This window comes from Pseudorasbora parva, chromosome 23 (assembly GCF_024679245.1).
Source record: "Pseudorasbora parva isolate DD20220531a chromosome 23, ASM2467924v1, whole genome shotgun sequence".
Classification (NCBI taxonomy): Eukaryota; Metazoa; Chordata; class Actinopteri; order Cypriniformes; family Gobionidae; genus Pseudorasbora; species Pseudorasbora parva.
The window spans coordinates 5,305,035-5,327,207 of record NC_090194.1 but is presented as its reverse complement, the minus strand read 5'-3'; the positions used below and the strand labels follow the sequence as shown (position 1 = coordinate 5,327,207).

At 38.9% G+C, this 22,173-nt stretch overlaps 1 protein-coding gene across 1 annotated transcript in view; it reads left to right on the top strand.

Moving 5' to 3' along the window:
- Positions 1 to 22,173, top strand: part of cblb (Cbl proto-oncogene B, E3 ubiquitin protein ligase) — an 87,883-nt gene that overhangs the window by 35,019 nt on the left and 30,691 nt on the right. The window contains exons 4-6 of the mRNA XM_067434219.1: positions 12,300 to 12,446; positions 19,069 to 19,225; positions 21,139 to 21,260. Of these exons, the coding sequence (XP_067290320.1) occupies positions 12,300 to 12,446; positions 19,069 to 19,225; positions 21,139 to 21,260 (426 nt within the window). The remainder of the gene's footprint in view (positions 1 to 12,299; positions 12,447 to 19,068; positions 19,226 to 21,138; positions 21,261 to 22,173) is intronic.

Below are 22,173 nucleotides of genomic sequence, written 5' to 3'. Positions count from 1 at the left end.
AAAGCTGATTCGAAAGACGGCCGTTCGCCAGTTTCTGTGTTAACTAGAAGCACGCAAACGCAACTCGGCCGTCGTCATTATGGCCCCGCCCGCCGACTCTATACACGACGTGATTGGCCCGACCAGAGTTTGGCGATTACAGCTCAGAAGGGTATTGAGAGTTGCTAGACGACACTCGCGGGCAGATTAGATTTGCTGCCGCTAGGGTGCGTCTAGATTTCTAGGCTAACATTAAACTACTATATATAATGATGGATATGTATATAGCATGATGATGCAATGGGGGAATATTTGTGGCTCCTGATAATGCCAAATTACTTTTCTAGTCAGTGACAGATTGCAAGCATATTCGTCTAAAATAATGCCATTTTTTTTTTTTTTTTTGCTTCAGATTCAAAATCATTAATATTTGTATTCTGGTGTCGCCATTGTCCTTGGCATTGGGTTCCCAGCACCATTTCCTCCCCTAAATGTAATAACAAATTCAGCATTTTAATCCTTTTACCATATGTCTTGGAGTATTGTAGTTCAGTATCGGGATATTAATCGAATCATGACGTGAGGGTATAGTTACACCACTAATGTTTACATTATTAAATGTTGTGCTGTTTTATTCATTAGGTTTAAATATATATAATTATTAATTAAAATGTTTCATCAACCTTAAAGGGATAGTTCACTTTAAAATGAAAAATTCTGTCATCCTTTACTCGCCCTCAAGTTGTTTCAAACCTGTATGAATTTCTTTCTTCAGTTGAACACAAGGGAAGATATTTTGTAGAATGCCAGTAACCAAACAGTTAACTGGAGCCATAGACTTCCATAGTAGGAAAAAAATAAATACTATGGAAGTCTATGGCTCCAGTTATTTGTTTTGTTACTGGCATTCATCAAAATATCTTCCCTTGTGTTCAGCTGAAGAAAGAAATTCATGAAGGTTTGAAACAACTTGAGGGTGAGTAAAGGATGACAGAATTTTCATTTTTAAGTGAACTATCCCTTTAACAAATATTACAATGTTAAGTAATCATTAATTTTAGTCCATTACATTTTTAAAATATGCAGTTTTAGTCAAATTGGCTGAAATAATAATAATAATAATAATAATAATAATAATAATAATAATAAAAACCCTGTAGAAACCTGTGTAGAGTTTGGCACTGACTGTGGAATAGTGTCCTCCTGTGTCCAGGAGTTCCCCAAGGCTCCGTACTCGGCCCATCTAAACTGATTCCTCTTCTGAGGCATTGAACTTGACCTTTTAATTACATGCATCACGCCCAAAATCCACACACACACACAAAAATCCACCGCTCTCCTTCAGTCTCTTTTCTCGTAATCGAACTGATTGTCATGTAATTCGAGCCTGCACTTTGCTTCTCAACTGCTGTTAGCGGCTGGGAACGCCTGCTGTCTCTGAGGACTCATTATAGAAGGATAATGAGATTGAAATTGCTCTTTTATAGAAATTGTTTTGCCCCACAATTTTGTGTTTATAAGATTGCGGGTAATATCCTGCGTGCAGTCGCTGTTATCTCTGCCATGTAGTCTTTTTTTCAAAGATCATTTGTGGCGGCGTACGTGGAATTAGTGATTTTAGCATAAAGAGAGGGAGGACTTGCTAATGAGTGCATGAAATATTCTGGCCACATGAATTTGTGTTTGGCAGCATTTGCATGTTAATGATTTCGCCCTGAGCAGAGACACACATTACCATTTAATTATTTGAATATTTTTTCATTAGATTGCATAAGCTGTGAATCTGTTTACATTGGACTTCTTTAATAAAACATGCATTGCCTCATACGAAATGAACAAAGCTCTGTTGCCTTTTGTAAAAGCTCTGTGTATTTCAAATCACAAAGCTCTTACTGTATCAAAGAAACTGCAGTACTTCCGAAAGGATATACTTATGTGACAGAAACAGAGATAAAACGATGAGAATAAAACTTTATGATGAGATTAAGTGCAGCACAACTTCTAACTGATCGTCTCTTTTTTAAGCCCTCAGCAGGTCTTTGAAGTTTCTTCTCGTCTGTTCTTTTCTCTCAGCACTTGCCTTTTTTGTGATTCATGGTGGTTTCTTTTTAAGTTTGAGCGATGTTTGTTTACTTCACACCACAGCTTGACTGTAAAAATTCATCTTGAATCCAAACTAGCTTTTTCTACCAGGCTTCAAGATGGTTATAGAAGTGGGAATGGAGCAAGAGACAAGGGCGAGGGATATAGAGGAGCTAACTGTCCGGAAGTGCTCCTCAGAAGACCACCGTTGTGTGAAACCTACATTCTGCTCGTCATCCACACAGTTTCATTGAAGCTGAAAATGCCCCCTGCTGTTGATGTGCTTAGAGATGGTCAAAACACAAAGGCACGGATGAATAAATGTCCATGTTTTGATGAAGCAAATAAAAAGATCTACCCCCCAATGTGACAATGCTGTTCAGAAGGACGATGTACTGGCAAGAATCTAGCATAGAAACGTAATGTATTCTTGTATTTCAGTTCTATTTTTAGTGTCCTGACTAATGAAAAATAAAATAATGTTTTGTATAAAACAAGTGTCCGTGACATCACCCGTAGGTTTCTGAAGAGCATTTTTTAAGCCCGAAGTGGGCAGAGCCAGCTGTCGCCATCTTGCCAGAGCATCATTCCTGGATAACCAAAAATTGGCAAAGAGGCAGGACTGGTTGGAGATAGACAGCAGACAAATGGCTAATAGGGACAGCAGCGGCAATCCACCCGTCTCTCAAGTGAACACGGCGTTAATTACGCAGAACCATAGACTGTAAATAAAAAAGATGCAAAAGACTTTAAAAAAAAAAAAAGACCCTTCTCTAACTTCCATTGTAGAAAAGTAATGCCACCAGTGTCCGTATATGGCGCTGACTTGCGCTGATTTGGGACCTGTCTGCGCAGTAGTGACATCGGGACCTAAGCCTGCGGAGTACAGAGCAGGAAGTAGAGCTGCAATATGACAACCCCGCCCACATTTCCGCAGTATCTATTGGTACAGTTTACTTCAAATAAATCATTATGGGGTGTGAAATAAACAGTTGGAAATTAAATTAAAGCTACAGCTCCAATCTCCTCCTGACAATCCCGGGGAAAAAGTCAGTTGGTGCCTCTGGGACTCCTTTGATCATGGCTGTCAATTACAGCTGTCAAGCATGATGTCACATCCCCATTTTTATAGCATCAAATAACCAACTAAAAACAAATTTATAAAAAAAACAACAACATGAGAACTTACATCAGTATGGTAACGTCTACCTAAAATGACACAAATTAAAAATAGAAAAAAATATTTTGAAGTATAATCGGATTGCTTAGTTTGTCTCGCATCCCTTTGATTACATGGATGGGGTGGGGTTTATGATATATACTGGGACCAACCACCTGGGGGCCGTTCAGGATCACTTTGGCTTCACTTTTCAGGATGTGTGCGGCATGCATGTGCAGTAATGCAAGGCTTAATACAATTTAAACGGATGCGTTAAAAAAAACACTTTTTGTACCAAACTATAAATATATATATTTTTTTCCTAAAGTTTGGCATTTTAACATGTGGGATTTACTCCCTTTTAGAGCCTGTCTCTAGTGGCCAGTTGATAAATTGCAGTTTAAGTCACTTACGTTTTGGATGCAAAAGAGAGGCCGTGAGGTTGCTGCTTGGTTTTGTCCTGCATTTCTTCTTTCCTAAATTGTCTTTGCTAGGTGATCATAGTCTTCTGTCAGAATGGCCTAATCAATGATAGCTAATCTTGTCATGGTATATTTCGAAAAAACGAAATACCATGAAATCACAATTTGTTATCTATTAATTCTTGCATACATATGCTATCGCTTGTTTCTGCTTCTTCTCCTGTGTTTCGATCAGGAGATTCAGTACTCCTTTCAGAAGATGTATCATAGCCCCACTTCTCACTTGTGAAAGGTTATACAGATGAAATCAGCAAACCAGAAGCTGTGTGCTATTATGAGATCTTTGGAAATGTTTACTTTGACGAATGACAGCGTCTGAATTTATGATCGTTCTAAGATGGTGGACGTGTGTCAACATGTCTGGAGCAGTGGAATATGGCAGCTACGTATGCATTTCAATGGGGTTTTCTGATTGATTTGGCACTTTGGAAATTATATAACGATTGCTTAGAAAAGTAATAACACACCTTTCCTCCATAAAGCACACATTGCGAGGGATCATTCATGTCTGTAGCACATACTTTTAGTGAAGTGTTGCGATTCCTGTTTTTTTCCTCTTCTGTCCCTTTTGTTTCTTAATGTCCAAACCGTCCATTAAAATAGTTGAACAGTACAATTACTGGACTACCATCAGTTTTTCATGAATGTGTTCAAAGCAGTGCAGTTGGAGTGGATTTGTGTGTGTGTGTGTGTGTGTGTGTGTGTGTGTGTGTGTGTGTGTGTGTGTGTGTGTGTGTGTGTCTGTGTGTGTCTGTGTGTGTCTGTGTGTGTGTGTGTGTGTGTGTGTGTGTGTGTGTGTGTGGGAGAGAGAGAGAGAGAGAGCGAGAAAAACGAGAGGAGGTTGTGGCAGCATTGATTTAGTCATAAAACAGGCTTGTGATGTCCCCCCCCATATGCTAGTCTCTCCTTCCTGTATCTTCCACCCCATCCCTCATTACAGACTAGAAGACCACTTCAAGGTTCAGCTGTTTGAGGCAGAACAGGCACCCATGCTTGGCTAATGGACAGGCTTGTTTGTCGGTTTCTCTGCAAAATGATTGTTGACGGTTTTAATAATTCATAATGATTTGTGTATGGGTGTTGCCAGTAATGTGTTTGCGCGTATGTGTGTGTGTGGCAGATTGGCCTGCAGCAGGAGGTCCTGATAGATATCTTATATGTTCTCCAGCTCTGAGGGGGCCTGCTGCTATTACCATACTTGCTTTCTGGATGGACCTGCTGTGGAGCAGTCTGCCAGGTGTATAATTGATGATCATGTCACTAGCCTGGTGTGCCTCACTTTAGCAAAGAACCTTCATATATAAGCAGAATGGAGAGGAAGAGAACGAGTGAATTTATCATTAATTACCATTCATCTCTCTTCAGGCTAAAAAAACACCTCTTTTGGCGCTCTGAATTTGAAATTACTCTGTTGTAAGTAAAACGAGCAACATAGTGACATACTTGTAAAGACAGGAAATGACTGACAGTGAGCTAGCCAGATTTAAAATAGCACTGCCTTTAGCAATCATTAAAAAGGCACTCTATAATTAGCCAAGTAGTGTGTTATATTGGTGTTTAGTTTTTTTTTTCATTGCATCGCACACAGTATACATTTTGAGTTAACTGAAGAAATAATTAAACATACTATCCTAAAATTTCCATTGTTTTTCTCTTCTGTATTTAGCATTGGAAATCCAATTCAATTAAAAAGTCAGATTCAATTTATCAGAATCAGTTTGACAGGTCATGTTTTTTTTATTCACAGATTAAAAATTCACCATTCCGCTGCATTCTAGCATAATACATATACTAAATATTACAATAAAGATATGGCAGAAATATTAAGAGTAGCATGCTTTTTGCAATTCAGCCCCTCTCTGTCGATGTCAGACTTTTTTGTAGCAAAATTTTAAGTAATATGCTGCTGTGTATCGTGTTTTCAACTAAATGATATGCAAGTTAAGATATATTCTATATGGATTCAGTATGCTTTTATTAATTTTCATTGTATTGGTTTTGCACTTTTTTTCTTTTCTTTTTATAAATATAAGTAAATAATAAAACTTAAAATGAGCGTTCCCATCACTGACATCTAGACCTATGAAATAAGTGTATGTGCACCTTTATTAATGCACTGAAGTTGGAAAGCTCTTCCGCTTATCGATCACATTTCATCCGCTGTGTGAATGTGCCCTGACTGATAGCTGACGTAATGACAGTATTCATGGAGGAGGGTGTGTGCTGCTGAATGTAGGTCAACAAAACTGAAAGACAATAGCTAGCAGCGCTGATTCCTACAGGTGTCAGGAAGCCTTAAAGAATGTCACGCCGGCCGTTAGACGTGACAGGTGCTTCCATGTGCCTCTGAACCGCGCACGTCTAGTAGGGCGTCGATTGCACCTTGCTTGAGGTGTTTGCAGGGTAGTGTTTTGCAGATTGAGGTTGAACTGTAGTTCTCGAAGTTAGTTTTTACTAACTAGTGGGCATGGCACTCACAGATTTGCAGTGCTCTGCATTAATTAGGTCACTAATTTTATTTAATATTTTTACATTACTGTGTTGACTAAATGTTGAGTTTCCAGATAGCATGATGGGTCTCTCTCTCTCTCTCTCTCTCTCTCTCTCTCTCTCTCTCTCTCTCTCTCTCTCTCTCTCTCTCTCTCTCTCTCTCTCTCTCTCTCTCTCTCTCTAGCTAGCTAGCTGTTGTTCTCTCTTTTCCATAATGGTCAGGCTGTTAATCAAATCAATGCCTGGTCTCTGCTTGGCCATCACATGTGCAAGTAATAGTTCAGTCCTGAAACTACCTTTATAGCCCTGCAATTGACACTCCCTGATGAGGACCTTTAAACCCGAGTGCAATGAATACTTTATGTGATCGCACTCCATTAACACTAACGGCATGGCCTAAAGGCCTGAGTTTTTTTTTTTTTGGTTAGAAGGTGACTGATTGGGTTTTGATGTAGCTTTGTAGTCAAAGTCAAAAGTTTCTTTTTTTATTCCAGTGGAATAAGAGGAATTAACAGGAGTTCAGAACTGTGGTTCATTTTGCAAACTGCTAGTAACGTGTGAGTATTGACTGACTTTCCTCACAGAGGGCAATTCCTGCTAGGCTACGGTAACCTTTTAACGTGACGCTGAAGTAGTTCTGAGCAGCCAAAATACAGCAAATGGAAACCCTCATTGGACCACTCAGCTGCCACGTGGCACCATCATGAACTGATTGTGTGTGTGTGTGTGTGTGTGTGTGTTTTAGTTTGTATGGGGGGTGGTTATTAGAGGTTTCGACTGAAAGTCCAGATAGATTGCTTGAACGTAATTGAAGGCTGAAAATATAGGCTCTCTAGAGCCATTTCACAGTTTTTCCTCCCCTCTCCAGATGAGCTTGGATGAACACCAATACCGGCACTCTACCATTATCTTCAATTACCATAAAATCATCTATGTTCAAATACCGCACTGTCATCCTCCGTCTCCCAATAATATATGATGTTTTATGGGGTTTCATTCAGAAAGGCAGGAGTCATCCGGTCCACAGAACACACACAGGAAACACTGAGGGTTTGGAGAGTTCATAGAGAAGATGATGGTAGGAAGTCTGACTCTTTGGTTTGGCCACTTAGGCAGCAGTTTCTTGAAACAGCGTGAATATTAGTAGACAGGGCCTACAACTAACTTTTTTCACACCTGGCAATGGCCAGTGACTTAAGAAAATTGACCAGCAAGAAATGTTTTTGGTTTAATTTTTTACCAGCCATCATAACAGGCAGTTATGACACCAAAATTTAAGATACCAGTGACAATTCACAATTTCCTACTACAGAAATGTAATAAAGTAATCAAATAACACTGCATAGTCTTCATATTAAAGATAGAGAAATTAGTTACAAAACTTCTTCTGTCAAGGGCAGTTTTTTGTTTTTGGTTGTTTGATTAACATTAAGCACACAGACAGCAGCAGGAATATTAGGCTGCTGTCGCTTAAAAAAATGAATGCACGGATCCAATATACTGATACACATGCGTTTTCTTTCTCAAATGTTCATGTTTACTTCAGACATAACTGACTGTTTATGAGAAAACTCGCCAAGTTGGCATTTTTAAGCAAAAGAATACGTGAGAGTTCAATGTTTGGGCACAAAAAACGTCCCACAGCAATGGCCCGTCAACTGTCCCGAGCGTCGATTACATTCTCACAACATTAGAATACTAGAATTCATAAAAATAAGAGCTGGCTAACTGGCAATTGACACCATTTCATGTACTCGCAAACACCGAATTTTGCTAATTTGGTGCTTGGCAAGTTAATTTTAGGCCCTGGTATGAATTTAGATAAAATGAATTTTGTATTGTTTTGTGTGGTTTTATTTCTTGTCACTGCTGCTTTTATAATTCTTACTTTAAGCTCAACAGGTTCATGTCTCACATGACTTGAGCAAGGCTGAAATGATTAGGCTTTATGCTGCCTTTAGACAGTCACATGGCACTTATGTGAGACAAGAGGCACTATTTCTGTTTCTTTCCCTTCAACAGACTCAAATGTGCAGTCTATTTTATTAGTGGCTCAGGCTAGCATCACTATTATTATTCAGTATTGTTAGTCATTGTGCACTACGGACATAACGGATGCCTCGTATCATGTGGCTTGTTGAGGGATAATGTGTGTTTATTACTTTTTTTTTTTTAATCTAAGGTGGGAGCAGAGTGATGTCTAGTGACCAAAATGTCATATAGACTTGATAGACTAAAATCACCTAGCAGTAGCAACCATCCATAACACCCAAGTACCACATAGGAACCACCCAAACACCTTAGCAATGACCTAGCAACCACCCAGAACTTCTAGCAACTGTCCAGACCACTTAGGAAAAGACCCAGAGCACACTAGCATCCTCCTAGTAACCATCTAGAACATCCTGGCAACCACTTAGCAATGCACTGACAACCATTCCCATCAACCTATAGCTTCTTGGTAGTGTCTAGTTGCATCTGACCCTAGAACTAAGTAGAAATCACAAATATAAAGAGAAATGATTACGAAGAATATCCTGTGTTCCTTCAATCATTTCCAACATATATTTTGCACTTGTAGCTGTTTTGTAAATGAAGACTGCAGAGTAGTTTTGCATATCCCACTTTACCGACTAAGCTCCAGCCATATCCTGCTGAGCTGTGGTGTTGCGTGAGGTAGCGATGTGTCCTATGGAGTAATGGCTCTGTTCAAGCACACCCCCGCTCCTCTCGATAAGAGGTGAGGCACATAAAAAAACCTCATCCGCATACGTTAGTTGCCGAATTAGCATACGTTAGTTGCCTGTAGGCCGAGATTATTGTTCTGTCTTGAATTCAATTTCTCCTACCTCAGGACAAGCCTCTGTACTAGGATTAGCTCTGTGCATCCGTCACTCGTGTCCTCAAAGGTGTGCTGTCTTCTCCCTGGCTTTGTGGTTAGCATGTGACATGTTATCAGTGTGCACCGCATGGATTGGGTTTAAATGATTCACAGACCTTGCTGGGAACTGGTGTGTGTCAGAGGTGTTGAAGCTTAAATGATTGCTGTGAACTCAACAGTCAGCATATGGGCATCTCTAGGATTCATCCTTGCAATGGTGACACTTTCTGAGTGTTATAGATATTGAAATATTATAATGTAGTTCCTGTGTGAACAATGCTGCCAAATTCCTGTGGTAGTTATGAAGACAGCAGGTGTGACCATGTTTGATGTGGGATGGATGTTGTTTGCTGTTAATGGATACGTCGGATGTTAGAGATTAGAGATGTGTGTAAATGTTCTACAGACATGTGATCGGATGAGTTTGACTATGCAAATGGAGAATATGTGGAGACTGATCAAATGACTCTTTTGAGCCAGTTTGTTAAGCGACTCATTTTCTTAACTGTTGGTGAAACTTAAATCTCTATCATTACTAACTTGCTTTTTATTTGACAATGTGTAGTGAGACAAATACATTTGCAACAGTGATGATAAACAAATACATAAATATTACATATATTACATTGCCGTATTGTTCTGAATATAAGACGACCCTGATTATAAGACTTTTTCAAGGTGTACCTGTAGAAAGTGTAGAAAGGTGTAGAAAGGCTTTTTGATAAAGAAAATGCTTTTGCTTGAAAATAATTTTCTTACAGCATATATTTCATAATTCAATTTTTGAATTGAAAGTATAGTAAATACTGGTAAAAAGTAGAAATGATCACATTTACAAATAAATCTGTAACTCGTAAACAATGCAATTTTTTGGATTATAAAAAAAAAAATTACCCTGTAGCCTATCCATCTCATAGTAAAAACCATGTAGTAAAACCGATATTTAATTAACAGTAGAAGCATGGGAACCATCTGAACCATCGAATGTAGGTTGGACAAGACCCACCCACTTTTTACGACCAATGGTATTAGACCCACTCACTTTAATCATCTCTACCCCTACTCCTAACCAATAAACACTTATTATTAAACATATACGATGCTTTATTTCCACTTTTTTAATATTTTCTTCATTTTTATTGAAAATAAACCCTTTTCCAATATGATATGTGATGGGAAAAGGGAGCACGGAGCAGAGCGAGTTTGTCAAAAGGCAGATTTGTACCTCCGTCTAAATTTCTGCCATGCATCTTACCCTTACACTAATGATTCAGTGTTTTCTGTAATTTTGTCTGTCCCAACCAGACGTGTAGTAAACAAGACGGAATGGCATCGGTTGCAGAAATTTTTCTTGGAGACAAAAAAGTCTGATCCATGGAGGCCCCACCTCACAAATCACAGGACTTAAAAGATGTGCTGCTAACATATTGGTGCCATATACCACAGCACACCTTCAGGGGTCTAGTAGAGTCCATGCCTTGACGGATCAGGGCTGTTTTGGCAGCAAAAGGGGGACCAACACAATATTAAGATTCATATGTTGATGTTATGCCTGATTGGTTTCTTTTCCTTCAGGATACTTCGAAGAACCGAACATGTTTATTTATTTGAAATAAAACTATTTTGTAACATTATAACAGTATTTAAAAGTTACTGATCAATTTATTGCAACCTTTCAGAAGAAAAATATAATTTCCTTCAAAAGATAAAAAAGTAAAACAAAATCTTACTAACCCCAAACATGTGTGTGTGTGTGTGTGTGTGTTTTTTTATTATTAAAAAAGCAAGCCCAGAGTCATCCCAGTCGTTCTTGCCTTCCTTCAGACTGACACTGAATATATATGAATCCCTCACTAGTTTCAGTTTTGCTGCATTAAATGGGGTTATAAAATAAGCGGTGACTCACCATATTGAAAACTTGAAGACTTGGAGGTATTAACTGAACTGAAGTTTATGGAGAGAAATGTTCTCTGGTGGGTTCATCAGAGACTTCTAAAGAAATGAAAGGATCCCCTCGGCTGAGTTGGGCTGAAAAAGTTTTATTGCTATAAGCGAACACCACTAAGAACTAAGTTTTTCACACCAGTTAATCACTGACAGTTTAAACCGTTTAAATGCACCCTTGATTATGACAAGAGCTTTATAACAACTCTGTATAATCAAGATTCTGAAGTAAAATGCTCCTCATATTTGACCCCCGGTTCTCATCTGCCAGTTTCTCCCTTCTCTCCACCAGTTCTGCATCACTGCTAATGTGCAAATTGCCTTGTCACAGTCTTGTTTTGACAGGAAGCTACGCTAATGTAGCACACTAATTAATGGGTCTCTAAATACAGCCAGATTTAGACAAGAAATGCGAATGTGAAATAGGGTCTGATGCTGATGAAATAAGTTTTGTGCCTAGCGAGACCGTCAGGGCGAATTTCGACAATGCTCCCGGGAGCTCCAGGTGCCCAATTGCAGCTTCACAAAATTCCTCTGTGAATCCTGAAGGTTTGTGTGTGTTTGTTGTGCCTCAGAGGGGCTAGTTATCTACCGCTTGCAGCCCGGTTCCTCTCGACCTCCCTCGGGCTGAGTGGCCCAGCGTAATTGAGTGCCACCTGAAAGGTTGTTCTGAAAGGTGGGTTATCTGCCCGCTCTAATCCCACAGGAGGACAGCACAGGACAAGCCCCTGAGGGCTGGAGTCCCTTTCTGCCAGCCACAAGGCATTATGGAAAAAGTCACTTTGAAAATATTAAGGACTTGTGTGCTACCTATGATGATGGTGTAACTAATATTTTATATATATATAGTGTGTGTGTGCGTATGTATGTACATAAAATATTAGTTACACCATCATCATATGTGTATATGTATGTAAATAGAGTATTTTCATAAATCAGTTTTGTGACGATATATCTCTATAGATAGTCAGTCATCATCATCTTGTGGTGTTCAGCTGCATCAGAAGCAGATGATCTGCGTTCTGTTGGCCGGAGCCCAGTGAGTGTTTGTTTTCTGCTTTGGCCACGGCATGCCCTTCAGACTGCGTGCATCAGATTGCACCGTATACTCGTGCTGTTTGAAGGGAGATGTGTGCGGCACATTAACTTCCAGACAAGCTCAAGGACAAGAAACTGGCTCAGTAGAGAATGCTGAGAGTTCACTTTTCTCTCTGTGTACACTTGCACTGACTGCTGATTTTCTGTCTCTTTAATGTATCGTGTTTGTCTCGTTCTCTTGCAGGCGGAACCTTACCAAGCTCTCGCTGATCTTCAGTCACATGTTGGCCGAGATTAAAGCCATCTTTCCAGGTGGACAGTTCCAGGGAGACACATTCCGCATTACCAAGGCAGACGCTGCCGATTTTTGGAGAAGGTCTTTTGGCGAAAAGTAAGTTTGAGTAGTTTTCTTCTTATTGCCAGATGTGATCTTTCCAGTCTTTCATTACAGCGCCAATCAATTAAAACTTTGTCAAGGAGAAATGCTTTTTCTCTCCTCCATTTAGCAGCGAGTAAGTGGGGTGAACTGTCTGGTCATGCGCTGGAGTGCTGCTCTTGAGTCAGCCCTGTGATTTAGCATACATCTGCACACTAAACTAGACACGATGATGTCTTTCCTAACTGCTCTAGTCAGCGTTTGTGAGGTGAAGGTCACTGGTTAGCTGATTTTTTTCCACAGGCTAATAGAGAGCTGCCTCTTAATTCTTAATTCTGCAAAATGAGTTTTCTCAGACAGCTTTGACCAGCCTAGGCTTGTTTGCTGGGTAAAGTTTCAGTTTTTTTCAGTTCTGCCAGCATATAAATATAGATAGAGCAGATAACATTGTGGCAGTTCATGCTTGTCGATTAGTAAGATTGGCTAGTTCAGAAGTTTTCATACTGGGATACGGGTCTCCCCAGGAAGTGCTCGGGGGTCCACAGTAAAAGAAAATAAAAATAAATAAAAATTATAATAAAATAAGGAAAAAAAGTGACATTAAAAGTGAGTTTTATTCCATGTTCTAAAGATTGGTCATATAATGTAATTTTTTAAAATTCTATTTAGTTTTTTTTCTTCAGGTTTTTGTTTTTCTTTCTACTTCTAACAGTACTCCAACAACTTAATACTTAATAAAAAAATACATTATTTCCAGAGTATAACATGGTAGTAATACAGTAAAATAGCATGAAAGTTCACACACAATGTCCTTCAAGAAAAAGAAAATCTTCAAAAGTTTTTATTCAGAGGTCAGAATATTGGCAGAAAATATTTTGAACACATTAAAAATGAAAAAATAAAAAATAAAAATGATCCACTGAAAAAAAAGACAATATACAAAATGTTAACTGTTATATTATATTCAAAATATTGTTCTATTATAATATTTATATTATATAAATTATTTTTTTATTATTTTACTCAAGAACGTGGTGATTTAGTGGACTTTTCTGACTATTTTATTGCATTGCTTTGAACTTTAATTTGATTATATACATTTCTTTGAGGAGTTATTTCTGTCATTTTAATTGCTTCTCCTGATAGGTGGGAAAAAATGAAGCAATGATTTGGAATTAAGCTGATTTACATTCCAAGCGCACCGCTCAGACAAATCGTCGGAGAGCAGATCTCTAGATCTTTAAGAGGTGTAGTCCGTTTGTAATATTTAATTCATTTGCATTTTCTGTGTCTGCTGCCACATATTTTATTTTCTGTTTAATCCAGCAAATCGGCGGGTTAAAGATAGTGTGAATGTGTGCACGGATACACAGAGTGTGCTAGGGACAGAAAAGCCTCGTAATGGGGCAGGTGTGATCAGCTAACCCAGAGAGGAAGAGCAAGAGAAGGGGGAGAAAGAGAGCGATGGGAAAAGACTGGAGCAGTCTCTAGTGTGTATCTAGTTACCGCAGCTCTGATATATTATAGATTATTATAAAGGTCTACTTCCCGCTCTGTACAGAGGAAGTGTGCATGAGTCATTGATACGAGAAACAGAGCGGCCTTCCTTTAGCTCTTCTATCTCTTCTATCTCTTCTCTCTCTCTCTCTCTCTCTCTCTCTCTCTCTCTCTCTCTCTCTCTCTCTCTCTCTCTCTCTCTCTCTCTCTCTCTCTCTCTCTCTCTCTCTCTCTCTCTCTCTCTCTCTGTATGGAAATAGAAAGCTCAGCATCCTTTTGCCATCAATCCAGTGAGCACTAGAGCTCAGATCTGTAGCTTGCAGAGTTACAGTTGTTACACTGCAAATCTATAGAAGCATGTTTGTGCATGTTGAGATACTGTATATTTAACATATATACACAGCTGTTTTTTTTAAAGTCTTGGTGGAAAATCTTGGTTTGAGGATTTTGAATAGTTGGAATGAAGAAACATTTCAGATTTCTAGGCCTGCAATCAATTAAGTAAATTTGTGAATATGATCATGTGAACTCTTTGTTTGATGCTTACAAACTTGTGTTCTTTAACTATGAAAATTGTAATTTGCATTTAAAATAGTTTTATCCTTTTTATTCAGCAAGGTCACATCAAATTGATCAAAAGTGACAGTGAAGACATTTATAATGTGACAAAAGATTTCCATTTCAATTAAATGCTGCTGTTTTGAACATTTTATTCATCAAAGAATTCTGAAAAAAATCCTCAAAAGTATTAAACTGCATTCTACATTGATAATGTTTTTTTTTTAATTTTTAATTTTTTATTTTTTACATTTGATAATATAATAAATGTTTCCTGAGCACCAAAACAGCAAAATAAAATGATTTCTGAAGTAACAAGACTCTCTATTTGGTCAAATAAATGCAGCCTTGATGTGCATCAGATTTTTTTGAAAAGCATACCAGACTTTTGTTTTTATAAGAAGTAATACTGAAATGTCAAAAAATAAAATATAAATAAAACATCCCTGTGTCCCAATGTCAAAACATCCCTCCAAAAATATCAAAATTAGAATCAAAAAATGAATCATGGAATAGGTAATTTGACTTCCATATATAATGTTTTTTTGGGATAAATTACAAAAAAAATTGCCACATGTCATTCAGTGGGAAAAAGGCAAAACTGAAGCATTTGTAGTTTGTGATCTCAGACTTTTGGACGGGGCTGTGTATACCCGTTCACTAGACCGAAAATAAGACTGTTGCCTTGTCACTGCAGTAATTCATCTCTCAGGTCAGAATGCTCTAAGACTAGAAAGATAATATCAGGCCTTATATTCTCTCTCTCTCTCTCTCTCTCTCTCTCTCTCTCTCTCTCTCTCTCTCTCTCTCTCTCTCTCAGCCTCTTGATAATGGAATATAATGCTTTTACTCAGAGGAACGAGAGAGAATGGAATATATGTGAAGTTGCCTCCTCCTCTCTCATTCGAACACCGTTCTCCGAACAGTTTCAGTTCTGTCTTCAGAAAGGTCTAGCATAGACTACATGATGTATAGACTAACCCCGACCAGATGCAGATGCATTGTGGGTATTTGATACACAGATGATATAATGAGTGAAAAAAAAAGAGATCTAGATTTTCCTCTGCAGTCACAGCAGGAAGTCTTGCTCACCGTTTCCTCATTATCAGTTCATATGCCCATGTCCTGCTGCTTCACTGACTGATGGGTTGAGGAGAGATTTGTTTTCAAGCTAATTTTTCTTATTAAACTCCCTTCTGTCCACCGAGACTCAACTCCTTTATAAACTATCATTTTAAACGCGGTAAGTGGCCATGGGCCAATAGGAGCACAGTTTCCAGTGGCAACACTGAAGGCCACCGACTGAGCTGCCTGTTTTCTGTCTAACTCTGGCGGCAGCTGTTTAGTGAATTAAAATAATGCACTCGCTGATTTTAGTCTGATAGCGTGGGGATTATCACACAACCGAATCGCCCTAGAGCAGGCACTCTGATTCAGAATTTTACCCAATTTGTTTCTCTTAACGCACAACATGGCTTTGCAGAGGTTTTTTGGAGCCTTTAAATGGATGCAGAAATCGGCCTCATGCCTCGTCGTGACCTGCCTCGCTGTGAGTCTACCCCTTCGCTCATTTATTTATTGACATGATGGTATTATGTTTGTCTCTACCTGTCCTGGATCAGTAATTGGCAAGGACAGGGTCCTTAATAAGCTTCCTTTTATGTGTTCCGCCCTCAGCCCATTAAAAAGTCATCCTTAATTAAGAGGTCAGCTATTCGAATACATTAATTAAAACAGATCTCGTCTTTCTTCACAAAACCAAACTCAGCTTCTCTGTCCAGCTTCTTGAAGTGCATCAGAGACAGGTTTAAGGGGGATTATGCTCAGAAAAACTACTTGTAATGCCCCATATGGGATATGTATTGGTATTTATGAGGAGAGTTATTTATTTGTGTTCCCTCTAGTAAACCCACCGGATTGATTCATTGTTTTCTTAACCACACTGACCGACGCTTAGCAAGTGTGTCAGAGGCCAGAGTGAGTTTCCTTATTCCTGGCGATGCATCAGCACTTTTGCGCTGTTCCGCTGTGGCTGCTGATTAATACATATGCAAAACACGATTTTGCTCTGGGAAAATTCCATGCTAAACTGCAGTTTAATCATGCTGAAGATGCATAATGAACAGAACTTGTGACATGGTGGAAATGAGTTTGAATGCGGAGATGATAAAATGATTATAGTTGTCTCTCATTTAGTTAAAGTAGCCCCTATAATTTTTTTGGACATTGCACATTTTTCAGTGATTCTCAAACTACTCAATGGATGAATCAGTCTCTCTATATCCCTCCTTTCTGCGAGCCTACTCTGCTTTGCTTGGCCAGACAGCCCAGTCTGTTGTGATTGGTTTACCGCTTAAAGTGCGTTTCAGAAGCTAAACGTCCATTACCATAGCTGAACTTCAGCTCTATCCGCAGGCTTTCCAAACCGATTGCACACACTGTAAAGACAGTACCGATATGGTTTTACTATATCAATCCAAGTCCGATGATGAAACATTGGAAGAACTAGTTATTCAACCTGAACATCCATCACAAGGACGACTCGAGCAGGTTTCTCAGTGATGCGCTACTCATTTTGAGGTTCATTATGAGATGTTGCAGCTGTAATTCCTCACCATCAGCATTAACAAGAGTATGTCTATTAAAAAAACCCATGTGTATTTTTTTCATTTATTGTGGTGCACATGCGATAACTGTCAATAATGATGCATATGCTAGCCAAGCACTAATATGAATGACTAATGGGACATAAACATTTGTAAAACAAATCTCCATCCTTTATCTTTACTCAAAGTAGTAAGAACGATTTTAATAGACAGTTTAAGGTTATATTGGCCCACAGCCGATGAGCAGAAGAGTTTCAGTAAGACCCAGTAGAAAATATATACATTAATATTCATACTAACAGGTTGCATACTTACAGGAGGAGCAAGCTGGTCCAAATGAACTGTGTACTGACCCATCTTTCAAGAGCGAGTGTTTTGCAAATCTGGCGTTGAACTCCGAGATTTGAGAAGCAGTCATCAGTAAAATGGTGTGTCTGGGGTTTTTGTGATGTAAAATCTTATACAAATGTATTTTCTAATGATGTAGAAACAACACGCAGTGGGATTTGAATTACAAACGACTTGTTTAGGCGGTTCAGAGTCGATTCTTTCTTTTAGGAGACAATAACTTTATTTATTGTAAACTTTCGACTTTACAACTCACAAACAGCATGAAATCGAATATTCGAAAAACCATAATAGTGGCACTTTAATCTTTTGGATATTTTAACATGAAAACATTGCACAGCACCTTTTGAAGCGTTAAATCGTTTTATCTTTCAATGCGCACCAAGGCTGCATTTATTTGTTCAACAAATACAGTAAAAAAACTATAATCAGAATCACGTCTTCCAGTGAGTCATAGTAAGGGAAATGCTATATTGTATTAATAATTAATTTTATGACTTTTATTTAAGAGCAATAGAAGCCAAGAAGTTGTCATTTAGATAATTGGTTAAGCGTGTGTGTAAGAAAGGTTTCTGAATGGGCTGAGACTCATCCAGCAGGCCAGTGCCCTCTCTAATAAGAATCAGCAGAGCTGATGTTTCCTCATTAACCTGCTGGTCTGTCTGATTCAGCGTGGCTCTTCCACGCCATTGTCTCTTTATTACCCTTATTAACAGGCTGTGATCCTCAGTCCAGCATAACTGTTTTAATCCACAACAAGTTTCTTTTCCTGACAGACTACTTGCTATTTGCAAAACCCAAAAGTTTTTGGTCCCAAAGCAATCTGAGAATGATGGGTAATGCTCTCTCAGGGTGGCTGACACTTTTAGATTGTCAGAATAAAGAGCAGTAGATCCTCCGTTTTCTTGTCTCACCTGAAAAAAATAAAATTACTTGTTGACCTGAATTGATTTATTATAATTTTTGGTTAACCAAGAAAAGAGAAATCTCGGCTTAAGCCACCGCTCTGCTTTGTCTTTTCTTTTTCTTCTTCTGTGTGCATGTTTGTGTCTGAAAGTGTTAACTGGTCAATTTGTGACGGTCAGTTTTTATGAAACCGTTCTTTAGAGAAGTCGAAGCAGTGTGTGGGTGGCACTTTTCTCCACAGGCTCTGCTATTTACCTCACAACCTCCATTTTGTGGCTCTCATAGACCACCAGGGGAATGTATACGACATTTTTACAGCACGTGAATAAGAGTTTACAGTCATAGACACAGATATACAGTACAAGAACTTGCGTTCTTAGTCATTATGGCAAATGTGTATTTTTTAAAGACTGAATGTGCTCTAATGTGTGGGATTTGTACAGTTTGAGGAACCATTAGACTCTTAGCTTACCCATGGACTCCCAGTGTAAAATACTGTTTTTTCACTGCATTTATATATTGCTTTGACACGTCATAGCAACACACTCACTTTTTCTTCAGAAATATCTAGTACTTTAATGTTTTCACAGGCCACAGTAACTGAAGGATTTGATGTCTGATTCAGTTCATGTGTTTATAGCCCAAAGCAACTGGATGTATTTCGAGAAGGATTTACACAAGTCTAATCCCAGTGTGCGTTTGTGTGTTTCGTGTGGTTCCAGGACAATAGTGTCATGGAAAATGTTCCGGCAGTGCCTTCACGACGTGCACCCCATCAGCTCCGGGTTGGAGGCCATGGCTCTGAAATCTACCATCGACCTCACCTGCAATGACTATATCTCTGTCTTTGAGTTCGACATCTTCACTCGTCTTTTCCAGGTAACCCCTCACCTCCCACAATCCCATCCAAAACCGTTTATCTCAATGTCTCACCACGACAAATCGAGTTAGATCTGAATTTAAGCTAGCATTTAAATGTCAACTACTTTCTGAAAACAGCTAATCGTAATAAGGAAATCGATACGGAAGGATCACCCTTTTTTTTCTCTCCAGCGTGGGTCGAGCTACTCATTCTGTGGAGAAACCTTCTACATAGATGTCTCACAGATAACCACAATTAAATTGAAAACATCAAACACGTCTCAATGCTTTGTAGTCATCGTGTCTCTGTGCTCTAATGGAAAATAGTCTTAACACTGGGGATCACCTCTGTAAATGAGTGTTGAGTGGGAGGTTAGTTTTATGCAGAGGAATCCCTTAAAAAAACACACCTCATCTTTAACCACAACACACACATGCTTACAAATCTGTGTTTGCACAAGCACTATTGCGTATCAGTTGCAAAACACCCACATTTTGTCTACCTACTCAAGCTTTTGCTGCAAGAAATACTACAATTCCCATAAATGTGTTGGAAGGACCCACATCATTTCATTAGCGTGGATTTGTTTATTTTTGTGAGTCAATCAGTGAGCAATATGGAGTGTAATGTGCTTCTTATTGTCATGTGACCTTCTCCCAGTTGAATAACCTCACATGACCCCCACTACCTTACAGCCAAAACCAACAAAACTGCACTCTGCTCATTTGATCATCCAAACGTCTCTTTGTAGCTCTTCTCCTGATTTTAGGAAATTGCTTAAGTCTCGATTGGTTCAGTCAGCTTGTATGGGAAAGAGGGAAACTTTTCCATTTGACCACATATTTACAGTATCAAGAGTCCCAGCTGCTTTTCATTTAGTTATGACATGTCAATATAATTTTATTTAAGAATGCACAAAGGAACAAAGTATTGGAGCATTAAGTCAGTCTTAAAAAATGCCCGAATTTCATTGCATTATAGGTTATCAAATCGCACTTAAGGGGCATAAAGGGATACATATTTTGTAAAATATGTCTTTAGATAATTATTAGATAAATATTTATATTTAAATATATTTAGTATGTTTAACACAACCATGTCAAAATATGCTGCTTTGGAACAATACTTTATAAATAAATCTGAATTCAATTGAAAATCCTCCTCCCGAATACAATTCAAAAACCAAACAGCATCTGCAAACAAATTGTGGTAGATCTTTTCTCCGAAAATTCACACTAACTTCACTTTTTTTTTTTAAATGGATAAAGTTACTTCCCAGTTACCATTATGCATTAATTATAAAGAACCTTTTAGTTCCAGAAAGTGTCCAGATACTTCCCTCCAGATATATATCCTTTCATCTTGTTTTTAAAAAATTGTGTTTGTGCTCTTTCTTTAAACTGAATGAATAGAATAGTTAACCCCCCCCCCACACACACACACACACACACACACACACACACTGTTATATTAATTTTAGGCAACATAATTCTTACGTAATTCCTTTTTCACTGTGATTGATTATTTGGTATCCAAATACTTTAGTCATCCTTTTGGACAGCATATTTAAAACACTTTTTGTTAAATGTTTAGTTTGTGTTTGTGCCGAGTTTCTTTTAAAATAAATGCAACTAAATTAAATTTAGATACAAATCTGATTTACTGATTAGATAGAGCAGTCATACATTTTTAACTATGACTTAAGTGTTCAAATACTTTTTGCGTAAATTGTTGTATGTCCAGCTACAAGGGACAATAGTATACCTAGTTGAGTTGGTGTCTTGATTTAACTGTCCAGGAGGTTGATGATGGCAAAAATAAAACGTATACTGGCACATTCCAATCTGACTTCTGTTTTCTGTGCTATTTAAATTATCATGCATTACAGACTTCCTAAACTCACTACCTCTCTCTTTTCTCTACCCTGTAGCCTTGGGGCTCAATCCTGAGGAACTGGAACTTTTTGGCGGTCACGCACCCAGGCTACATGGCCTTCCTGACGTACGATGAAGTGAAGGCACGTCTGCAGAAGTACATCAACAAACCTGGCAGGTACAGACTTGTCTATGTCTGCGTGTGTAACTAGATGGCTGTAATAGACACACCATCTGCTGTGTGGTGCGTCGGGCCAGCCAGCTGTTTTTCTCCAGTCTGGCAGACGACCCCGCTTGCATGGGAAAGTGGGCGAGGCGGAGATGTTAGCTTATTACAGGAGTCTCTTTGTCTGTGCTTATGCCCTCGCCGACTCTTGTTTGTTATTTAGCATGCACTGCTTCTAGGATCTAGGATCAATGCAAACTGGAAATGAACTCATAACCTTTGCATTGGTTACCCAGATTGTACCATACCGGCATGCCAAGGGTGCATCCCTTAGGGAGACAGCGGTAGTTAAATCCAGTCTGTTTGGATTAGCTGATTAGAGAAACAGCATCGCATCTGTGCTGAAACAACTTCGAGGTCCAGAGCCAGACGGCAAGCGCGATTACACACTGGTCAGAGTCGTTTAATGCAACAGCAAGATAATAGAAGGCCATAAAATAAGAAACTTTATGGGAAAGGACTCCCCTTGTTTGATTTTCACCAGGAAGATGGCCCTTTTTAAATGGCTGATGTGGGTTGGAGAGATGTGGCAAAACAAACAGACAGAAGTCAAGGACGGTGGGTGGTCGCGCAGAACTGGATGCAAATACCAATCGACTGAAGAGGAGCAGCAGCTGTGTGTGTGCGGTTAGAGAAGGTCTTGGCGGCACCCAAGGGAACTATATGTGCTTCACGCCGAGTTTCTACCCTCGACAGTCACCTGGTAAAATCGGCCTTTTGACACGCTGAATGTTGTATTTATATCAGGAAATACACACTAGCTTTTTATGATCTGTGTGTATTTGTGTGTGATGGCTCCGAGGGTAATGGCGACGTCGCTTGATTCCTCTGACAGTCATTTCCCAGTTTCTCCTCTGGTCATCCA